The sequence below is a fragment of the Rhinolophus ferrumequinum genome, chromosome 15 (assembly GCF_004115265.2).
Source record: "Rhinolophus ferrumequinum isolate MPI-CBG mRhiFer1 chromosome 15, mRhiFer1_v1.p, whole genome shotgun sequence".
Classification (NCBI taxonomy): domain Eukaryota; kingdom Metazoa; phylum Chordata; class Mammalia; order Chiroptera; family Rhinolophidae; genus Rhinolophus; species Rhinolophus ferrumequinum.
In genome coordinates this window covers 8,903,565-8,921,009 of record NC_046298.1, presented here as the reverse complement: position 1 = coordinate 8,921,009, position 17,445 = coordinate 8,903,565, and the positions used below count along the sequence as shown (strand labels likewise).

Sequence of the window (17,445 nt, the reverse complement as noted above, 5' to 3'; positions counted from 1 at the left end):
TGGCAGCCATGCAAATCCTTTCCCACCCCCAGAGCCTGTACAAAATAGAGAGGCTGGGGTCTCCCTGGCATCTCCCGGCCTTGAGTGGTCATGAGTGAGCTCACCCTGGAGGAACTCACTGGCTCAATTTAATGTCTTGATTGTCAAAGAAAGTTAATAAAGTAACAGTTCTAGGTTAGAACATGGATGGAGTGAGAGCAAAGGCTTAAGAAAATCTCAGGAGTTAGGGAAATGACAACTTCAGAAAGGGATGTGATTTCTAGAAGCTTCTATCAACCCACACAGTGGTCACTCTTGGGGGGCCAATGGAGCTTATCTATTCCACCTTTTGGGTGATGAAAGCACATGGCTGAAAGCCTGGAGATATGAGCCCCTCTCCAACCTCTCGGCCTCACGGTCTGGCCCTGGCCAATTTCACCTCTTTCCTCTTTGTGTCTGTTTCCTCATCTGTATAATGGGGATAATTATACCTAGCCCGCCCGAACTAAGAGCTGCCATTCGGATTCCTGAGATTTCTGTCATCTCCCCACTCACATTGTTCTAGGCTCCTCTACTTTGCAAGCAGAGGATATAATGAGAGAGACAATCTGATGGAGGAACACAGAGCTGCTGCCTGAGACCCAGGCTCAGAGTCTACTTGTTGGAAAGACATAGGATACTTCAACACGTGCAGAACAAACAGAAGTCGGACGTTTTACAAGGCTGATTCGTGCCTCATGTGCTGTTATCTTTCTGCTAAGAAAACAGGCTTTTCTCTTGGTTCCTGTGCTGTAACACTGTGGTGTGTTGGGACGTTATAACTAAGGGAGGTATGTATTGAGACGTCCCTCCTAGTCCTGTGTTGCCAGGACCATCGTGGGTTCAAAGAGAGTGTGAAAAAGCCTTTGGGAATCGTGAGGGAAAATGCTGAGGTGTCGCCACGGAGGTGGGCCCGAGGGAGGTGCGTGGAAATCATCTCAGCCATGATTTGAAGACGCTCAAGGCAGTGGGTACCTCCAGGATTGTGTCTGCCCCACCGCTTGGGACTCCACTCCAAATTCGCCCCCCTTCATTATAATCTGTGTCTCTGGGCAGGACAGTTTGGGAGCTGGAAGGGGTCACGGGGGGCAGAGTCAGCAGGGTCCGGGTCTCCCTGTGGCTGATGCTGGCCCTTATCCATCATTACAGGACAGTGGCAAAGGCCTGGGTTGGGGACTAGAAAGTGGAAACAGGACTGGGGTTAGGACGCGGGTGGCTGGGGTGGTTTGGCGGCCATGGAACAGGGCAGGGATAGGGACCCAGGACAGAGTATTGCTCTCCTTGAAAAGAGGGGTCTAGGACGGCCACTAAATGGACACCGAATCCCAGACCATCAGAGCTGGATGGTCTTATGGAGACCTGCATTGCAAATCCAGTTGGCATTGGCCCGGTGGAGAAGCTGCATCCCAGGGAAGGACCGTCCCAGGCTGCGCTGAAAGTTAGGGGCAGAGCTAGGAGCAGATTTCCTGTCCCTGCCAGCCGCGGGGACCCTCCCCACCCCGGCCTATGGGTGGATGGTCCCTGGCACTGACCGTGGCCTCTTTCAGGCGGTAGAAGTCAATGTGCAGGTAGGCGTTGATGCCGTTGGACGCGCCAGGCAGTGTGATGCCGTGGACCAGGAGCACGAACAGCACGAAGTAAGGCAGCGTGGCTGTGATCCACACGACCTAGCAGGGGACAGACTCGCTGTCGGAGCCTGGCTCTGCCCTCAGCCTGGTGGCAGCTGGAGGTGGGGGCGGGGCACAGGCCTCTCCTTTGGAGCCAGTCACACCCTGCCCCCTCCCCCACACAGGGCACAGGCCATGAGCTCCATCTCTAGGCCAGGCTTTGGGCCAGACTCCAGGATGGAGTGAACAGACCCGCGGGCAGCTCTGACGGAGTGGGAGTCAGCGGCACTTGGCAGGCACAGCGCCGCCGTCAGAGCTAAGGGTGCGAGGACCTAGACCCGGTTCTCACAGCACCTGACACCTCGCCCTCCACAAGCCGCCTCTCCTGATGTGCAAGTTGGTCCAGGGAGAACTAAGTACACCCACCCGTATGCCCACTTCTCTCCCATCCTCTACCCTCATTCAAGCATCTCGTCCCCCAAAGCTCAGGGCCCAAGGAGGGGAATGGCTGGGCAGAAATTTCTGACCTTTCTTCATCTTAGTGGAGATGTGTCTGCGGCATGGACAGCAGCATTGTTCAGAAACCCATAAGGAAAGAGGTGATCCCCAGACTAAAGAGAGAAGCCCTGCCCCCCACCCTGCCCAAGGCGGAGGAACACAGAAGGAAGGTGGGGAGAGGGTAGGTGGTGTTTGCTTCCCCAGTGTTCCCCTGCAACCTCGAATACACACTAGAATACTCTTGGGGAAGTTATAGATAAACCTGTCAAAGTTCAGATCCCATTCTTGGATTTTCTGATTCAGTTGGTCTGGGGTGGGGCCTGCACTTCAGTATGTTTTCAGAGCTGCCCCTGGTGATGTGAATGTGCAGTCAGGTTAAAAATCACTGATCCAGGCAGCCACGTTCCTGTCACCAAGGAGTTCAGCCGTGCAGAAAGAAGACGTACCCCTGCAGAACAGCAGCTCAGGGCTGGGTAACCAGCCCCAAGAAGGACTCAGTGAGACACAAGAGGACATATGACTTAAGGGCCAGATGGCCCTTCCTCCCAAAGTCCTGACACTGGCAGCCCCAAGAATCTTCACACATCCCTAGAGAAAAAACAGAAGCCCTCAAACATGTCTGAGGGTGAAGTTTAGATATGGGCTCAACACAAAAACTGAGAGGCAGAAAGAAAAGTCATGTTTTCCAGCTATGTCTAGGGACTGGGGTTTATCCTCCTCCTCTGTCTTTCCCACCAGACCATAAGCTCCTTAGAAGCAAAATCCCTATAGTTTTCAAAATGTACCCCCAGCACATGGCACACATGGGTGCTTAAAAAAATGGTGGTTGGTGAGTAGATGAAGGACTTGATGGTTGTATAGGTGAATGATTGGATTGATGAACTCGTGCGTGGATGGATGGAAGGATGGATGGATGGATGGATGGATGGATGGATGGATGGATGGAAGGATGGATGGATGGAAGGAAGGATGGATGGATGGATGGATGGATGGATGGATGGATGGAAGAATGGATGGGAGGATGGAAGGATGGATGGATGGATGGATGGATGGATGGATGGATGGATGGATGGATGGAAGGATGGATGGATGGATGGATGGATGGATGGATGGATGGATGGATGGAAGAATGGATGGAGGATGGAAGGATGGATGGATGGATGGAAGGATGGATGGATGGATGGATGGATGGATGGATGGATGGATGGATGGAAGAATGGATGGATGGATGGATGGATGGAGGATGGATGGATGGATGGATGGATGAATGGATGGAAGGATGGATGGATGGATGGAAGGATGGATGGAAGGATGGATGGATGGATGGATGGATGGATGGAAGAATGGATGGATGAATGGATGGAAGGATGGATGGATGGATGGAAGGATGGATGGAGGATGGATGGATGGATGGATGGATGGATGGATGGAAGAATGGAATGGATGGATGGATGGATGGATGGATGGATGGATGGATGGATGGATGGATGGAAGAATGGATGGGAGGATGGAAGGATGGATGGATGGATGGATGGATGGATGGATGGATGGAAGGATGGATGGATGGATGGATGGATGAATGGATGGAAGGATGGATGGATGGATGATGGAAGAATGGATGGGAGGATGGATGGATGGATATATAGTTAGGTAGATGGTTAACTGGATAGATGGATGGTTAGGTAAGTACCTGGTTGAGTGTGGATGGACAGATAGATAGATAGATAGATGATAGATGAGTGGGTCATTGATAAATTAGAAAGTTAGTGAATGACTAAGTCAAAGCATGAGTAAAAGAATAAGTGAATGAAAGAGCAAATAAGTCCAGGAGTAATTAAATGCATCAATGGTTGGTCATATCTTCTGAGGGAATTGGCAGAGGAAACAGTCTCCTCTGTACATCTCTCTCGTTTACATGGTGTGGGGGGGGGACAGTCTTTGCTGCTATGAGCTTTAGATTCTATTTTCTGTTCTTTCAGGGGCCCAGGGGCACACGGAGGGCAAATTGCCAAAAGCAAATGAGGAGGAAGACATGCCTTAGAAAGCGAAGTCATTGTATCTGGATGGCCTCACATTAATCCTGGATTTATTTTCCCAAATTGGGACGCACGGGCCTAACTCCTTGGTGACAGGCACAAGGAGGATCCCTCACATATTCTTGTTGGGTGCTAACTGCTGTGTTCCCCTACAACTCCTGTCAACAGCTGCTGGCCCAGCAGAGCACCAAGAAAACGATATTCCACCCATCAAAACAACGACATCCCCTGGTCTGACCTAAGGACTGTCCCCTGGGGTCTGGAGGCAGCCCTGTGTTGGCCATGCCTCAGGCTCCAATGTGGATTCACTTTCCCCAAGGAGCACATCAGGGCATGACAGAGGTGACCCTGACTGCATTCAAACATCAAGAAAAAGGAGTTTGCCTCGTCCATGCACACGTGTTCAAAGGAAACCATCTAAGTCTTGTTGAAAGTTCCCAGAATCGATAGCAGAAGGGAATTCTGCTGCCTAAGATCTTGTGTTAAAAGGGAGGCTCTTGTGTCCTTGGCCACTAGCTCGCTCAGGCACACATGTGACCTCTATGCACACTGGGCAAAGAGAGGGAACACTTGGACTGGGTCTTCTCCACCCCAGGCTTCTCTGCTCTCAAAATTTCAACTTGCCGTGCATCTCTGGCCATGAGAAGCCAAACCTGGTCTATCTTTGAGCATGAGATGAAAAGAACAATGAGAAGCCCACTGGTTTGGGGAAATGTCAACATCAGTCCCCAAGGAAGATCACTATTCTATGACCTCAAATCCAAAGTCTTCTCCATCTTGTGCTTCTGTGGCTACAGGTTAGAATTTGCATGGTCCCAAACTCAATGCCAAACTCAATGGCTGACAATCACCATGACAATCACAGCCAATCATCTTGGCTCCACAAAAGAAAGAACTTTCTAATGAATAGAGATCTCTAAAGAGGAAGTAAGCTGCCTAGTATGGTGGTGAGGTCCCTGTCATTGCAGGTGTGCAAGCCTTGCTAGGGATCCAGGTACTAGGCAAAGGACTGCCTGGGTCGAGGTGAGGCCCATGGACCAGCAGCATCAGCACCACCCGGGAGCTTGTCAGACATGCAATTCCCATCCCACAGCATCACATTCTCAAGGCGGGACCCAGGACTCTGAGTTTTAACAGGCCCTCCATGGGATTCTTACATGCATGAAAGGATGAGAAGCACTGCTCGGAGTCTCCTCTGAGGTCTTCTCAATCACAAATGATAGATGCACGTGCTTCATCCCTACAAACTGCATGAATTTAACCTCCAATGATTTAGAATTTGTAATCCTCGGAACTGGGCTCTAGCGATATTTGCACTAATCATGAAGACATAGTAAGATTTATGGGGTGAGGGGTATGCACTGACGTTACTCAAGAAAACACTGAGCGGTGAATATTTTAGCCCATTCATTGCTCATATGCAAATGACACTGGTCATTGTAACTGGGTCCAATTGAGTCACGAAAGCAAGCCAGGACCAGCCTGTCTTGACACACGAGTGAGAAGACTTGGCTAGAATTATGACTTGAACTCAAAAGTAACAAAATGACCTTTCTACTTAAATATTCTAGAACTTGGGTTTACTTTGAAGTGGTCTGTCTTTCTCTCTCCTCAACCCCAGCACCCTTGCCACAATGCAAGAGGTATTCTGTCTTTCCTCATGCCCCAAAGAGCCCCAAACCTGGCAGTAGAGTGGTTAGAGTTTGGTGGTTGACCCTGGCCGGTTCCGTGGTCGTGATTTCTCTCCAGGCACAAAGGAGTCCAATGTTTCTAAAAGTTTAGTCCAACAGTGGGAACAGAGCAGGCAGGAGCCTGGGCTTGCACCTCCCTTCCAGCCCCACAGGAAGTCTGCAGAGTTTGCAAACCACTGAGGTGGGGAGCAGAGCACTGGATTGGGGTGTGAAGAAAGGGACAAAGACAGGCAGGCGAGGATCATTTAACGAGCAATTTCTATCTGCCAGCCCCACACCAGGGACCTCTCACTCCACCTCCCAACAGCCCTAGAAGCTGGCGCCATCATTACTTGCCCTCACTTTGTTTGCAGGTGAGGACACTGAGGTTTAGCAAGCGTCATTAATCCTGAGGTCACCCAGTAGGACATGATGGTGCCTGGATCTGACCACAAGGCCTTGTGCTGTATCACTCGTCCTCCTGGATATTTGCAACTCAGGTTCAAGTCCTAGCCGTGCTACAGATGGCTATGAAACCCTGCTCCTCTCTACGCCCCAGTTCCCCCATTTGTACAAGACCCAGGCTGGAGTAGATGGACCCTGAGATGGACCTTCCAGCTCCACATTTGCTGGCTTACTGGGCTTGTAGTTGCTAAGGGCCAGTTCAGCCAAGGACTGAGATGGGGGAGGCAGGCAGGATGGGAAGTAGTGGTGTGCACACACTTGCCGGGCTCCCTGGGGCTAACTCCTGACTCAGATCTCCACCCTTTACCCTGAGGTGGTCAATGCGCCAAGGTCACAATGTGTGGTCTGGGGTAAGCCCTCCCTTTCCCCTGTTCAGACTGCACCCTGTTCCCCACCATCCCGGCTGCTGGTAGTGGAGTCATACATCTTCCCAGACGCAGAGCTTTCACTTGCCAAGATGGGAAGTGTGAACATTTGTAATTCATTTCAGGCCCCTCTCTGGCTGTGCAAGCCTACTAAGAAAAGCTCCGCGTCCTGTTCCAGATGCAATCTGGAATAAATAAGCAATGCTCTTGTTTTTCTCCTGAGCCAGTTTATAAAAACAATTAGAGACAGGGAACAAGAATGTGCCGAGCAAAGCCCCTCCCCATGGACTGGGAGACTTACGCAAATGTGGGCTGTGGTTTCTGTTGACGTGTTTCCAGCTGGGGGGCTTCGGGAGTGTAGCACTCCTGCTACACCCCTCATTACTCTCCTCTGGGGAGGGGATGACTCCTCCAAAGGTGCCTTTGAAAGAGGGAGGAGTGCACTCTGCTCCTTCTCTCTTTAGCTTCACTCTCCCTGCAGACAAGTCAGGCTCTGGTCCAGTCTAGTGCTAACCTAGGTGGGGTGGGCTCTACCTCTCTGTCATGGCTGCAGGGAACTTAATCTCAGAGTGCAATATTAGAAGGTTGTGGCAGGCAGAAACAGTAGTAAGATGCAGACATCTTCTTCAGTTCTCGGCCTAAGGAGACCAGGAGAGCGCTGGCCCTGATCCCCAGGAAGGGTGCAGCCAGGCTGGACAAGCCTGGCCTGGGGGTGCCGCTCCTCCGTGGCTTTGCTCAGGCAGTGCCTTCCATTGAAAACCCCCTCCTCCATCCTATCTCTACCTGCATCTGTCCTTAGAGACCTAAGCCAGACGCTATCCTCTTTGCAGACCCTCTCAGCTGAAAAAACTTCTTCCACTAACTCTGTAGTAACTCTGACCATGAGAATTCATGATAAGAAATACCTTCTATATTGAGACAAAATACACATAAACACATAGATGCTGTAACTGAAACACAAAGTCCACAAGACAGCTCTTGCTTTACTATGTGTGATGCACTCTGTTATTACTATCTAGCCTGGTTCATTTTTTTAAAAATTGTGGAGTCCCCCTAAATTGATTTAATAACAGTGAAAAACCCACAGTTTGTATTTCTATTAAAATATAACTTGACTACCGAATGTGAAATTATCTTCAAGATAAAGTTTTTTTTTTTTTTAAAAAAGCAAGCTATATAATAGTGTCTATAGTTTGTGACCACTAAGTGTTTATTTAAAGGGGGATAGAGACTCAAGAAATTAATGACATTGGTTGACCCACACCTGTCTGTAATACACATGGACTCTAAAACAATTGAAGAAGAAATCTGTCTGATTCTTGCATCACTAGCACAACTAGGACACCTGGCACATAGTAGGTGTCCATAAATGTTTAATAAGTTAAACTGAATTCGAAAAACACTTAATGAAGTTCCCCTGAATTATTCACCTACCCAACCTTCTTCCTTTCTTTTTACCTTCCCTCCTTTCCTCATTAATCCTTCAATAAATATTTACTGAAGACCTACAGTGTGTTAAATGCTGGGATAGTGAGTGCTCCATCCCAGAATTCCTCTAGACGTGGTCTGCATTCTATTTGGGTTCTTCCTTGGGGCAGACACTGTGTCTCCAACATGCTGATAAGAGTTCCATTTCAAGCTCTTCTTGAGAGATTTCATCCCCACCGGTTGCTAGACTCCTGCCACTATCTTTGCTTTCAGTGGCTTGACCAAGGACTCTAGGAGTCCCAGAGAGAACCCTGATGTATCCCACTTTCCCAATCATTGCCTAATGAAGCATCTCACAAATTCAACGCATACCTGATTATGGTTATTGTTGCCTTGTGACCCCGCCCCCCCCAATGAATCCATGCCCATGTGGAGTTCCCTCCCACATCGACTCTGGCTTTATCAAAAGACTTGTCTTGGCCACTGGGACAATAGTAAGCATGACACAAGCAGAGACTGAAAGAGATACTGGCACATTGGGGCTTGTCTGCTTGGAAGATGCTCTTGGAACTCAGCCGCCATGCTGTGAGAAGCCCAAGCCACGCAGAGAGGCTGTGCGCAAGCAACAAAAGTGTCCTAGTCGACAGCTCCAGGTGGGCTCCCAGCCACTACCGACGGCCATCCACGTGTGTGCCGTGTTGTACATTCCAGCCCAGTCAAGCCCCCAGTTACGTGGCCCAGGCGAAACCGCAGAAGAGCAGAAGAACCACCCAGCTGATCCCAGTCCATCCGCAGAATCAGGAGAGAGAATAAAACGGTTGGTATTTGACCTCACTACATCTTGGGGTGGTTTGTTACCCAGCGATAGCTAACCAAAACACTGGAAAGAACAGCTCCCAGCTATATCCTCTTTAATACAGTCACGCTGCATTTGGACATCACAGGGTCCCATCATCATCCAAGTCTAAGAGTCAACAGGGGCCGTGACCTGAGTTTACTCCACACTGAGGGGCTGGCTACAGAGGGCAGTATCACCTAGGTTCAGAATGCCAACTCCGGCCAGGCTCTCCTGGGTTTTCTAACCCTGAGCTCCTCTTTCCAGGACACCTAGACCCTTGGGGGGCATCCAGCACTGTGTCAGACGAAGCGCAAAGCCCCAGGATATATCTAAGTATCTTCTAGAGCATTCTCTTTTTTTCAAAAATTCAGAGGGTGGGGATGCTCCATAAAGCGATGGTTATATTCAAAGGAGGAGGCAACATTTGCATGAAGTTTTTAAGCCAGAATTCAAGATTTATCAAACACATGTCAATAGGTTGCTTTAGGCTTTTTCCTTAGGCCCTTGGCCCGTCCCCATTCCCAGGTCCCTTAGGGGGAGTTTGGTGGAAACGCGTAGGGACCCCTGAATCCACTTGCACCACCCCACCCAACTGTTGGGGAGCCTGGGCTTGGGAAGGACAGGGATTTGCCCAAGGTCTCCCAGCGAGCCAGTGGCAGAGCTGGGAGCAAACCCAAGCTTTGTGTGTCCAGTTACACCTTTCTTTTCAAGAACTAATAATTACCGGTAGAAAAAAATAATTTTTTGAGGGCAACCTCCCACCTGAAAGAGAAACAGAGATGTTACCTTTCCTGATGTCTTCACGCCTTTCCAGAGGCTGAAAAACAGGACGATGACGACGATTATCAGACAGACCAAGAGCTGCCACTGGGGCAGGCCGATGTCGTGGATGCCACTGCTCTCATGAAGATGCAGGACGCCACGCCTGCCAGGAGGAGAGGGGCGGGAGCAGGGAAGACGCCATCAGACAGGGAGGACGACCGCGACCTGGGCCACAGGCCAGTCCCTGAAGGTGCACAGTTGGAGACGGTCCCCGGCTGCCCAGCACAGTCCTGCTTCATATGTGCCTGCTCTGTCCTAGGACAGCCCTGCCCTGCACCAGCAAATCATCGGGGGAGCCTCCCGCTCAAGCCTGCTTTTAAAAAAAAAAAACTTTATTTATTTAAGTGCGTTTCTTCCCAGGACCCATCAACTCCAAGTCAAGCAGTTGTTTCAATCTAGTTGTGGAGGGCGCAGCTCGCAGTGGCCCATGTGGGGATCAAACTGGCAACCCTGTTGTTAAGAGCACTGCGCTGTAACCAACTGAGCTAACCAGCTGCCCCAAGGCCGCTTTTTAAACAGTGACAAAAATCTCTTGAGTGCCTCTTGCATATCTGGTCCTGGGGAGAGGCTGGTAAATAGCCGGAAAGGTCCCTGCCCTCGCAGTCTAGAATAGGGGCTCTCTACAGGAGTGGTGGGGCAATTTTGCCCCACAGGGGACACTGCAACGTGTGGCAATGTCTTCGATGGTCACAACTTGGGGACGCGGTGGTGTTACTGACATCTAGAGAATAGAGACTAGGGACATCGTACAGTGCACGCAACAGCCTAAATATCCTACAATGCACAGAGCAGCTTCCGATAACAAAGAATTATCCAGTTCAAAATTTCCACATTGCTGAGGTTATGAATCCCTGTCTAGAGCCTGAGCAAGACAAGAGTAATGTTTCTCCTATTTGGAAAAGTCTAATAAGCTAAAGGTATGCACATCCTATGCCCTAGCAATTCCACTCCTGAGTATTTACCCAACAGAAACATGTATGTAAGTTCATCAAAAGACACGTTCGAGCATGTCCATAATAGCATTATTTAGAATAACCCCAAACTGCAAAATACTCAAATATCCATCAAAAGCAAATGGATATAGAAATTATGATGCATGCATAAAATGGAATATTCTTCAGCAATGTGCTCTATATGGCTGAATCTCTCACACATAATTCTATGACAAAGTCAAAACCAAAAGAGTTCTTTCTGTCTAATTCCATTCATGTCAAGTACAACATGAAAAACAAACCTAAGTTAGAAGTCAGGATGGATGTACCCTGGGTGGGGGGGGTGGGTCTGGCTGACAGGACACAGTGGGGACTTCAGAGACACCAGTCAGTTGGTTACTTAAGAAACGTCCAGACCTGGAGAGAATTTTTATGAATTTATTTGAGCCAAACTGATGACAATTGCCGGGAAGCAAAATCTCAACAGATTGAGAAAACGCTCCAGAGAATGGCAGTTTTGCAGCTTCTTTTACACATTAGAATCCAAGGAGGAGACATAAGGAGGGTTACGTGAAATGCATTGCTGGTAGATTAAGGGGGCGGGAGAAAGCAAAGGGGGCAAATCGCTGGGATTGGATAAAGAGTAAAACAGAGAGACACACACTTCTCTTACATCGGTGGATGCAGGAGAGTTAATAATTAACATTTGGGGCACACAGAGATGGTATTCGGGGAACAAGATGATGATGAGGGGTGCTGTGGTCTCTAGATGGCGCATCAGTTGTGCCGTGAGGGGTCTGGCAAAGGAGATCATGCTGACATTTCAAAGGTATGTTATCTTACAGGCAAAAAAACAATAGACAGGCTCTCTTATGGCAAAGACTGACCTTTGTCAAGGAAGCCACAGGCCTAGGACGTGACGACCCGCCATGACCTGCTCTCAGTTAGGAGTTTTTATGTTCAGACCATCCTATGTGGTTACTTTTGGTCTCTGCGTTTGTAGGGCCCACCATGCAGGCCTCTGCTGAGCTTATCAAGTTTACTACGAGCCTACTTTTTTGTCCACACAGACCTGGGTGCCGGTTACATGGCTGTGTTCAGTGTGTGACATTCTTGAGCTGTCACTTAATGACATTCACGTCTCTGTAACATGTTATCCTCCAGAAAAAAACCCAAAAAGGAATACATGTTCTTGAGGCTTAAGTATATCAGGCCCCTCATACATGCTACAACGAAGCATGTATGACTGGCAATAAATAGACTGGCAAACAAAATGACCAACTGCTGATTGGTATCTAGTCAAAGTCTATTAGGATCTAAACAAGGTCAAATAAGACCAACTGATAAAATAGGAGGCCAGGTCCCAAGGCAGGGAGATCCCCCCACCACAATTCCACGCCTTTGAAAGATAAAAAAGCAGAACTGTTCTGATGGAAGAGGGAACAGCTTGGAATGGTATTGCCTCTGCATCCAAATCATTCATGCCTCTCTGGTGCCTGCTATAAGCAGACCCGTCCTGGGCTTCAGATCACACTGGGGGACCGCTCGTGCACAGTGCCTACTTTGGGGGGCGGGCTGCTTCTGTTCCAGCACTGGAGTTAGCACTAAACCCACAATTCCAGTCAAGAGGCACAGTGTTGGGAGGGCCGAGGGAGCTTCAAGGGCATCCAGACCTGGTCTCTGCCCTCCTCTGCACTTCATACTCAGAGGCTGCAGTCAGCTGCAACTTTCCAGACACTCTTCCAGGCCCATCGCCAATGTCACCTCCTCTGGGAGGCCTCCGAGATCACCCCAATAGAAATCTTTCAACCCTGTCAGTTCTGTGGCTCTTGGCTCATTTCCCACACAGAGCGTGCTCCTCCAGCTTTAGGGCTACTGTGTGCAGGCTGTCCCAGGATGAGGAGGTGGATGAACCATGTCTGGGCCCCCAGTGCTAAGCCAGACCTGGCAGGCAGGCCTCTTAGCTCAGAGAGGATGGCTGGATCAGAAACAAAGGCTCACAGCCTTTCTTGCTAACCTCACAACCTATCTTCTAGAAAAAAGGAGACCCAGGACCACACCAAGGGGAACTGAGAAGGAAAGAGAGTCAGTCTCCCCCACACGCACTTCTTCTTAGCAACTCCTCCCCTGACTTGTCATAAATTCAAGGAGGGCAACCCTTCTGTCCAGTTCTCTCATGCTGCCCAGGGGGACCACCCATGTCCCCATGTAGAAGCTTTACTTCCCTGTGTCTCATTCTACAGGGTTTGCTCTCGGCCAGGGGTCCAATCAGAAAGTGGCACGTTAATCCATTCATACTTAGTGCTGAAGGCAAAAAGTAGCTTAATATGTTGTCTGTCTCTGGGGTGGGGCTTTAACCCAAAAGAAAGACACATTGGTGGTAGAAAGTTACACAAACGCAACGGATAAGCTAGAAGATAGACAACATAGTCTCTCTCTCTTTCTCTCTCTCTCACTCTCTCTCTCCCCTGTCCCTTACCTCTCCCTTCTCCTTCCTCCCTTCCTCTTTACCTACCTCCCCAAAGAGAAATATGAGATCAAATAATGTAATTTTGAGACTATTTTTGACAAGAACAGAGTTCTCAACCTGCACATTAGAATCAACGGAAGATCTTTTAAAAATTACTACTATCTGGGCCCTGGGGTCATTAAATTAGAACCATTGAGGAATGGGGCCTGGGCATCCTTGCCTTTTAAATTTCCCAGTGATTTTTCGGGCAGTCAAAGCTGAGTGAGACTCACCGAACTAGAGACCAGCCCAAAGGATGGGTTTTCTTTAGAGCAAATTTACCTTCCAGAAACTGTCTTTACTTTCCTGACAAAATAAAATTGGCGATCTAAAGCAAACTAAGGTGCAGAGCGGCTCATAAAAAGTGGGCTTGAAATGTTTTGGAAGCCTGGACGTCAAATGTGCCCACAGAATCAGGGGCAGGTGGCGGTCCTCGCTGGGAGCCGTGCATCAGACATGGGAAGATGCTAGACTTGGGAGGAGAAGGTGTACCGAGTCTGGAAACTTGGTCAGCTTATCCTTGGGCAGGAGTTAAAATGTTTTCCTGGGCAGATGAAGGGCTGGAGGCCCCACCACTGATGCTGTGTATGCTTCCTTCCCTCATTCATTCATTTTTTCATTCATTCAAAATCGGTGTCTATTATTTGCAGGAATAAAAGAATGTGGCAGGGATTATTCTGACTCTGGGGTCACACAGACGCAGGCTTCCCCCGTCCTGGCCCTGCCACACCACCAGCTACAATGTGGCCTGGATTCTTTCACTGATTCCACAAACTCTTTCTGCACAGCTGCTGTGAGCCAGGCGGTGTCCTGGGGGCTGGAGACAGGGCTGTGGACAAGTGGGTGAGGGTGCAAACATTCCCATGGTGAGCTGCTTCCCTCTTCGGGAAAATGGCTCTCTCCTGAGGATGAAATCAGAATGGGAGACGATGCCAAGAACCCAGGAAATGCTCAGCAAATGGTAACTGTAACTTTCAGGATTGAGTCCCAGCCTTCTGGAGCAGCAGGCATCTGCCAAGGAGCTAAGGAGCCTCCAGAAAACTCGCCGAGGGAGTTAGGGGGCCGGCTCCACTGAGGAGGGGGCTGGCACCTTCTGTGCCAGCCTGTGGGAGCACAGGTGAGGTAGAGAGAATGCTGGGGAAAGGGGGATGTGTACAGGATACAGGTCTGCAGGTGAGCATGCATGAACGTACATGCAGAGCTGTGTGGGTGATCAAGGTCCGACATATCCTCGTCCCTCCTCCCCAGGGGGACCCCTCCCCACAGCCCCCAAGCCGGACGTTGTGGCTTTCAACTACTCACCCCCAACATAAAACTATCTACCCAAAGTGTTAAAAGTCTCAAAGCTGTGAAATCCTGGTCTAAAGGATACAAATGTAAGCCTATCAGAATCTCAGGCCTTTCATAATCGTCCCATGCCAAATATGTCCCCTGCCTCATCACGCCCTGGCCTTGGCTCCTGGCAATGGCCAGCCACTTGTCCTTCCCTTATCAGAGGAAGCTCTCAGCACTCTCTGCCTTGGAACTGTCTGTCCCTCTTTGCCTAGAACACACTTGCCAGCCCAATTTGTCTGCCTGGCAGACTTCTCATTCTGCTGGTCTCAACTCAAAAATGATGTCCTCCTAACTTAGGCTCCTTTCCTGTGCCCTATGAGAGGGAGAAAGAGACAAATGGGAAGTGGAGAGGAGAAGAAGGGAAATGAGGGGAAGAGGGTGGAGGGCGGGGCGGGGGGCAGCGGCTGAGCCTGTCTAAAAAGACAGAGAACCAGAATCAGGTACTGAACCCCTCTGATTCTTAATTCTGCTTCTTCCCATTGCTTTATGGGCCAAGTGTTGAATGGCTCAATAACCCTTTGTTCAATTTGACAATTAAAATTGTGAAGAGAAGGCACTAAACCAACTGTTCTTGCCCTGAAACGTACTAAAACGCTTCTAGGGACTGATCAGATGGCTGAAATGCCCCCCAATGGGCCCAGGAGACCCCACGTGCAGGTTGCAGTGGTTGTCATGATATCGCGCTGGTGAAAAGGCCAGACTCCTGATATATTTCCCAACAAGAGGAGTGCGAGCCCAGCCTCCTCTCCCCAGCAGCCTCAAGCCTTGGGGGTTGGCACACATAGTTTGGGTTTGCTGGAGTTTTCCAGCAGCTTAATGAAAATGAATCATCATGAAGTGTACATACGGTCCAGGCTTTCCGATGTCTACGGGCCAAAATGGCTCACTTTCTCACTTGACATTTCAGCACAGGGTGCTGGTGGCAGAGGGAGAGTCCTCTCCCTGCCAGGAACAGGCAGGGGGTAGAGGCTTTCTATGACTGGGCATGCTCACCAAGGTGCCCTTTTACAGATAAAGTTCTGGAGCATCAGGGCTTCTCTTAGCCACTGGCTGTTTGGCGTCAGGCCTGGAGCCTGGAGAGAAGAATGGTTTTGTTCCCTTCAATGGTATGTTCGATCCATCATCTTAAATGAGTACAAGATGGCAACAGAATTGGCCAGCAGGCTCTGAGGAAAAAGAAACAACTAATCTCCTCAGGGTTGGCACAGGAGGAGGCCTACTTGATGGGTCCCCAGACAGAAACGGGGTAACTGTTTTAAAGCAGAAATATTTGGATAAAAGGGCCATGTGCCATTGAAAGAAACATCTAGAGGCAGCTCATGACTCAGTGACTTAGAAGCTCACAAAAGCAGGCTCCAGGTGAGCAAGAGATGCAAGGATGGCTCCTTTTTACCTGCAGAGACCCCTGCACGCGTCTCCCAGATACGCCCTATTGGAGTCTCTGACAAGATGAGGAGAAAGAGGGACAGGGGCCTGTGTATGGGGTGAGAGCTTTGACGTGATCCCGGCTCTGCCTCTTATCTAAAACCTGAGCCTCCCCATTCTTACCTATAAAATGGGAATACTTTTCACCAACATAAACTGTGATGACTAAATGGGACTTGGACGTGAAGGGTCTTCGGTGCCTGGCTCACAGCAGCTATGAAGCTCAGGGAAGGTGGAGGGCTGAACAGGAGAGGAGAGAGAACAGGAGAAGAGGGCAGCTGGGTAGAGGCGAAAGCTGCTGAAATAAGCCTTGGATTCTGCTCCTCACTATGTCCCCTAGCTCCTTCAGGCCCACACATAAGAATGTCATCTTTATCCAACACATTCTGCTGTTTAGGGCAGTGATGAAAGCAACCAGCGTCTCAAAACCTACCTCACCTCTCCCGCCTGCTGTGCCTCTCTGCTGGGGCAGATCTGCTGGCCTTTAAGACGTCAGAGGAGGTATAAAATAATAACTGGACTAGAGGCGAGGCTATCTTTTTCCATTTTAATTTGTAACAGGGGTTGCCAAGAGCGAAAAAAGAACAATCAGGCGTTTTCCTTTCCCCTGAGATGACAAAGGGGAAAGTATGCAACCAATTACACATACGAGCGGTACCCTCAGTCTCACTATCCTGCACGTCCCCTGGTCCAAACTACACTCATAAACTAGGAAGTCCTAAAACCTCCGCCCGCAAGCTCTGGGTTCTGGGATTTTCTGAGGCAATGCTCCTACAGGAGAAGAACAAAGGAGGCTCTAGATTCTCCATGACACTGTAGGGATGTCAGCCTGACCCCAGCAAGAACCTCCTTCTGTCTGAAATGGGAGAGTGCAATGGCCAAGACCAGGGGTCTCAATCTTGGCTGGCTATCAGAATCGTGGAGGAGCTATTAATAAAGTCCCCATGCCCTGGCTGCGCGCTAACCCATGACATCAGAATCTCTGGGCATAGTGGCCAGGTATCAAGGTGTCTGAAAGTCCTCCAGGTGGCACCACCTGGCTTTAGCATCATTGGGCTAAAAGTGTGGGCTTTCGAACTAGACTGCCGGGGCTCAAACCCACTTTAAATGCCACTTCTATACTGCATGACCTTGGACAAGTCACTTACTGCTTGTGCCTATTTCCTCATTCATAAAATGACAATGATTTTAGACCACAGTGGTCAGGATTAAAAGATAGTAAAGGCACTTTGCACAATGGCTGGGACCTAAGTTAAGCTGGATAAATGTTAGCTGTGACTATGACGATATTTCTGAATATTAACAGCCACCAAGTTTCGACTCCAATGTAACAGAGAGGTTAAGAGTACAGGCTCTGGAGTCTCACTGCCTGGAAAAGCTGGGGGCAGGGTGAGGAGAGTAAGTTCTCCGGGGCACAGCGTAAGGAGACGCTCACTCTCGGTGTCCTGCAAGAGCCAGCTGCCTGGGTCCAGATCTTGGCTCTGTGCAGTACTAGCC

At 49.5% G+C, this 17,445-nt stretch overlaps 1 protein-coding gene across 3 annotated transcripts in view; it reads right to left on the bottom strand.

Annotated features, from left to right (window-relative positions):
- The window catches only part of SLC6A2 (solute carrier family 6 member 2), a 45,049-nt gene that overhangs the window by 10,396 nt on the left and 17,208 nt on the right, over positions 1-17,445 (bottom strand). For all 3 annotated transcript variants that reach the window (XM_033127128.1, XM_033127130.1, XM_033127129.1), the window contains exons 5-6: positions 9,712-9,850; positions 1,551-1,685 (exon numbers count right to left, since the gene is read on the bottom strand). In XM_033127128.1, the coding sequence (XP_032983019.1) occupies positions 1,551-1,685; positions 9,712-9,850 (274 nt within the window). The remainder of the gene's footprint in view (positions 1-1,550; positions 1,686-9,711; positions 9,851-17,445) is intronic.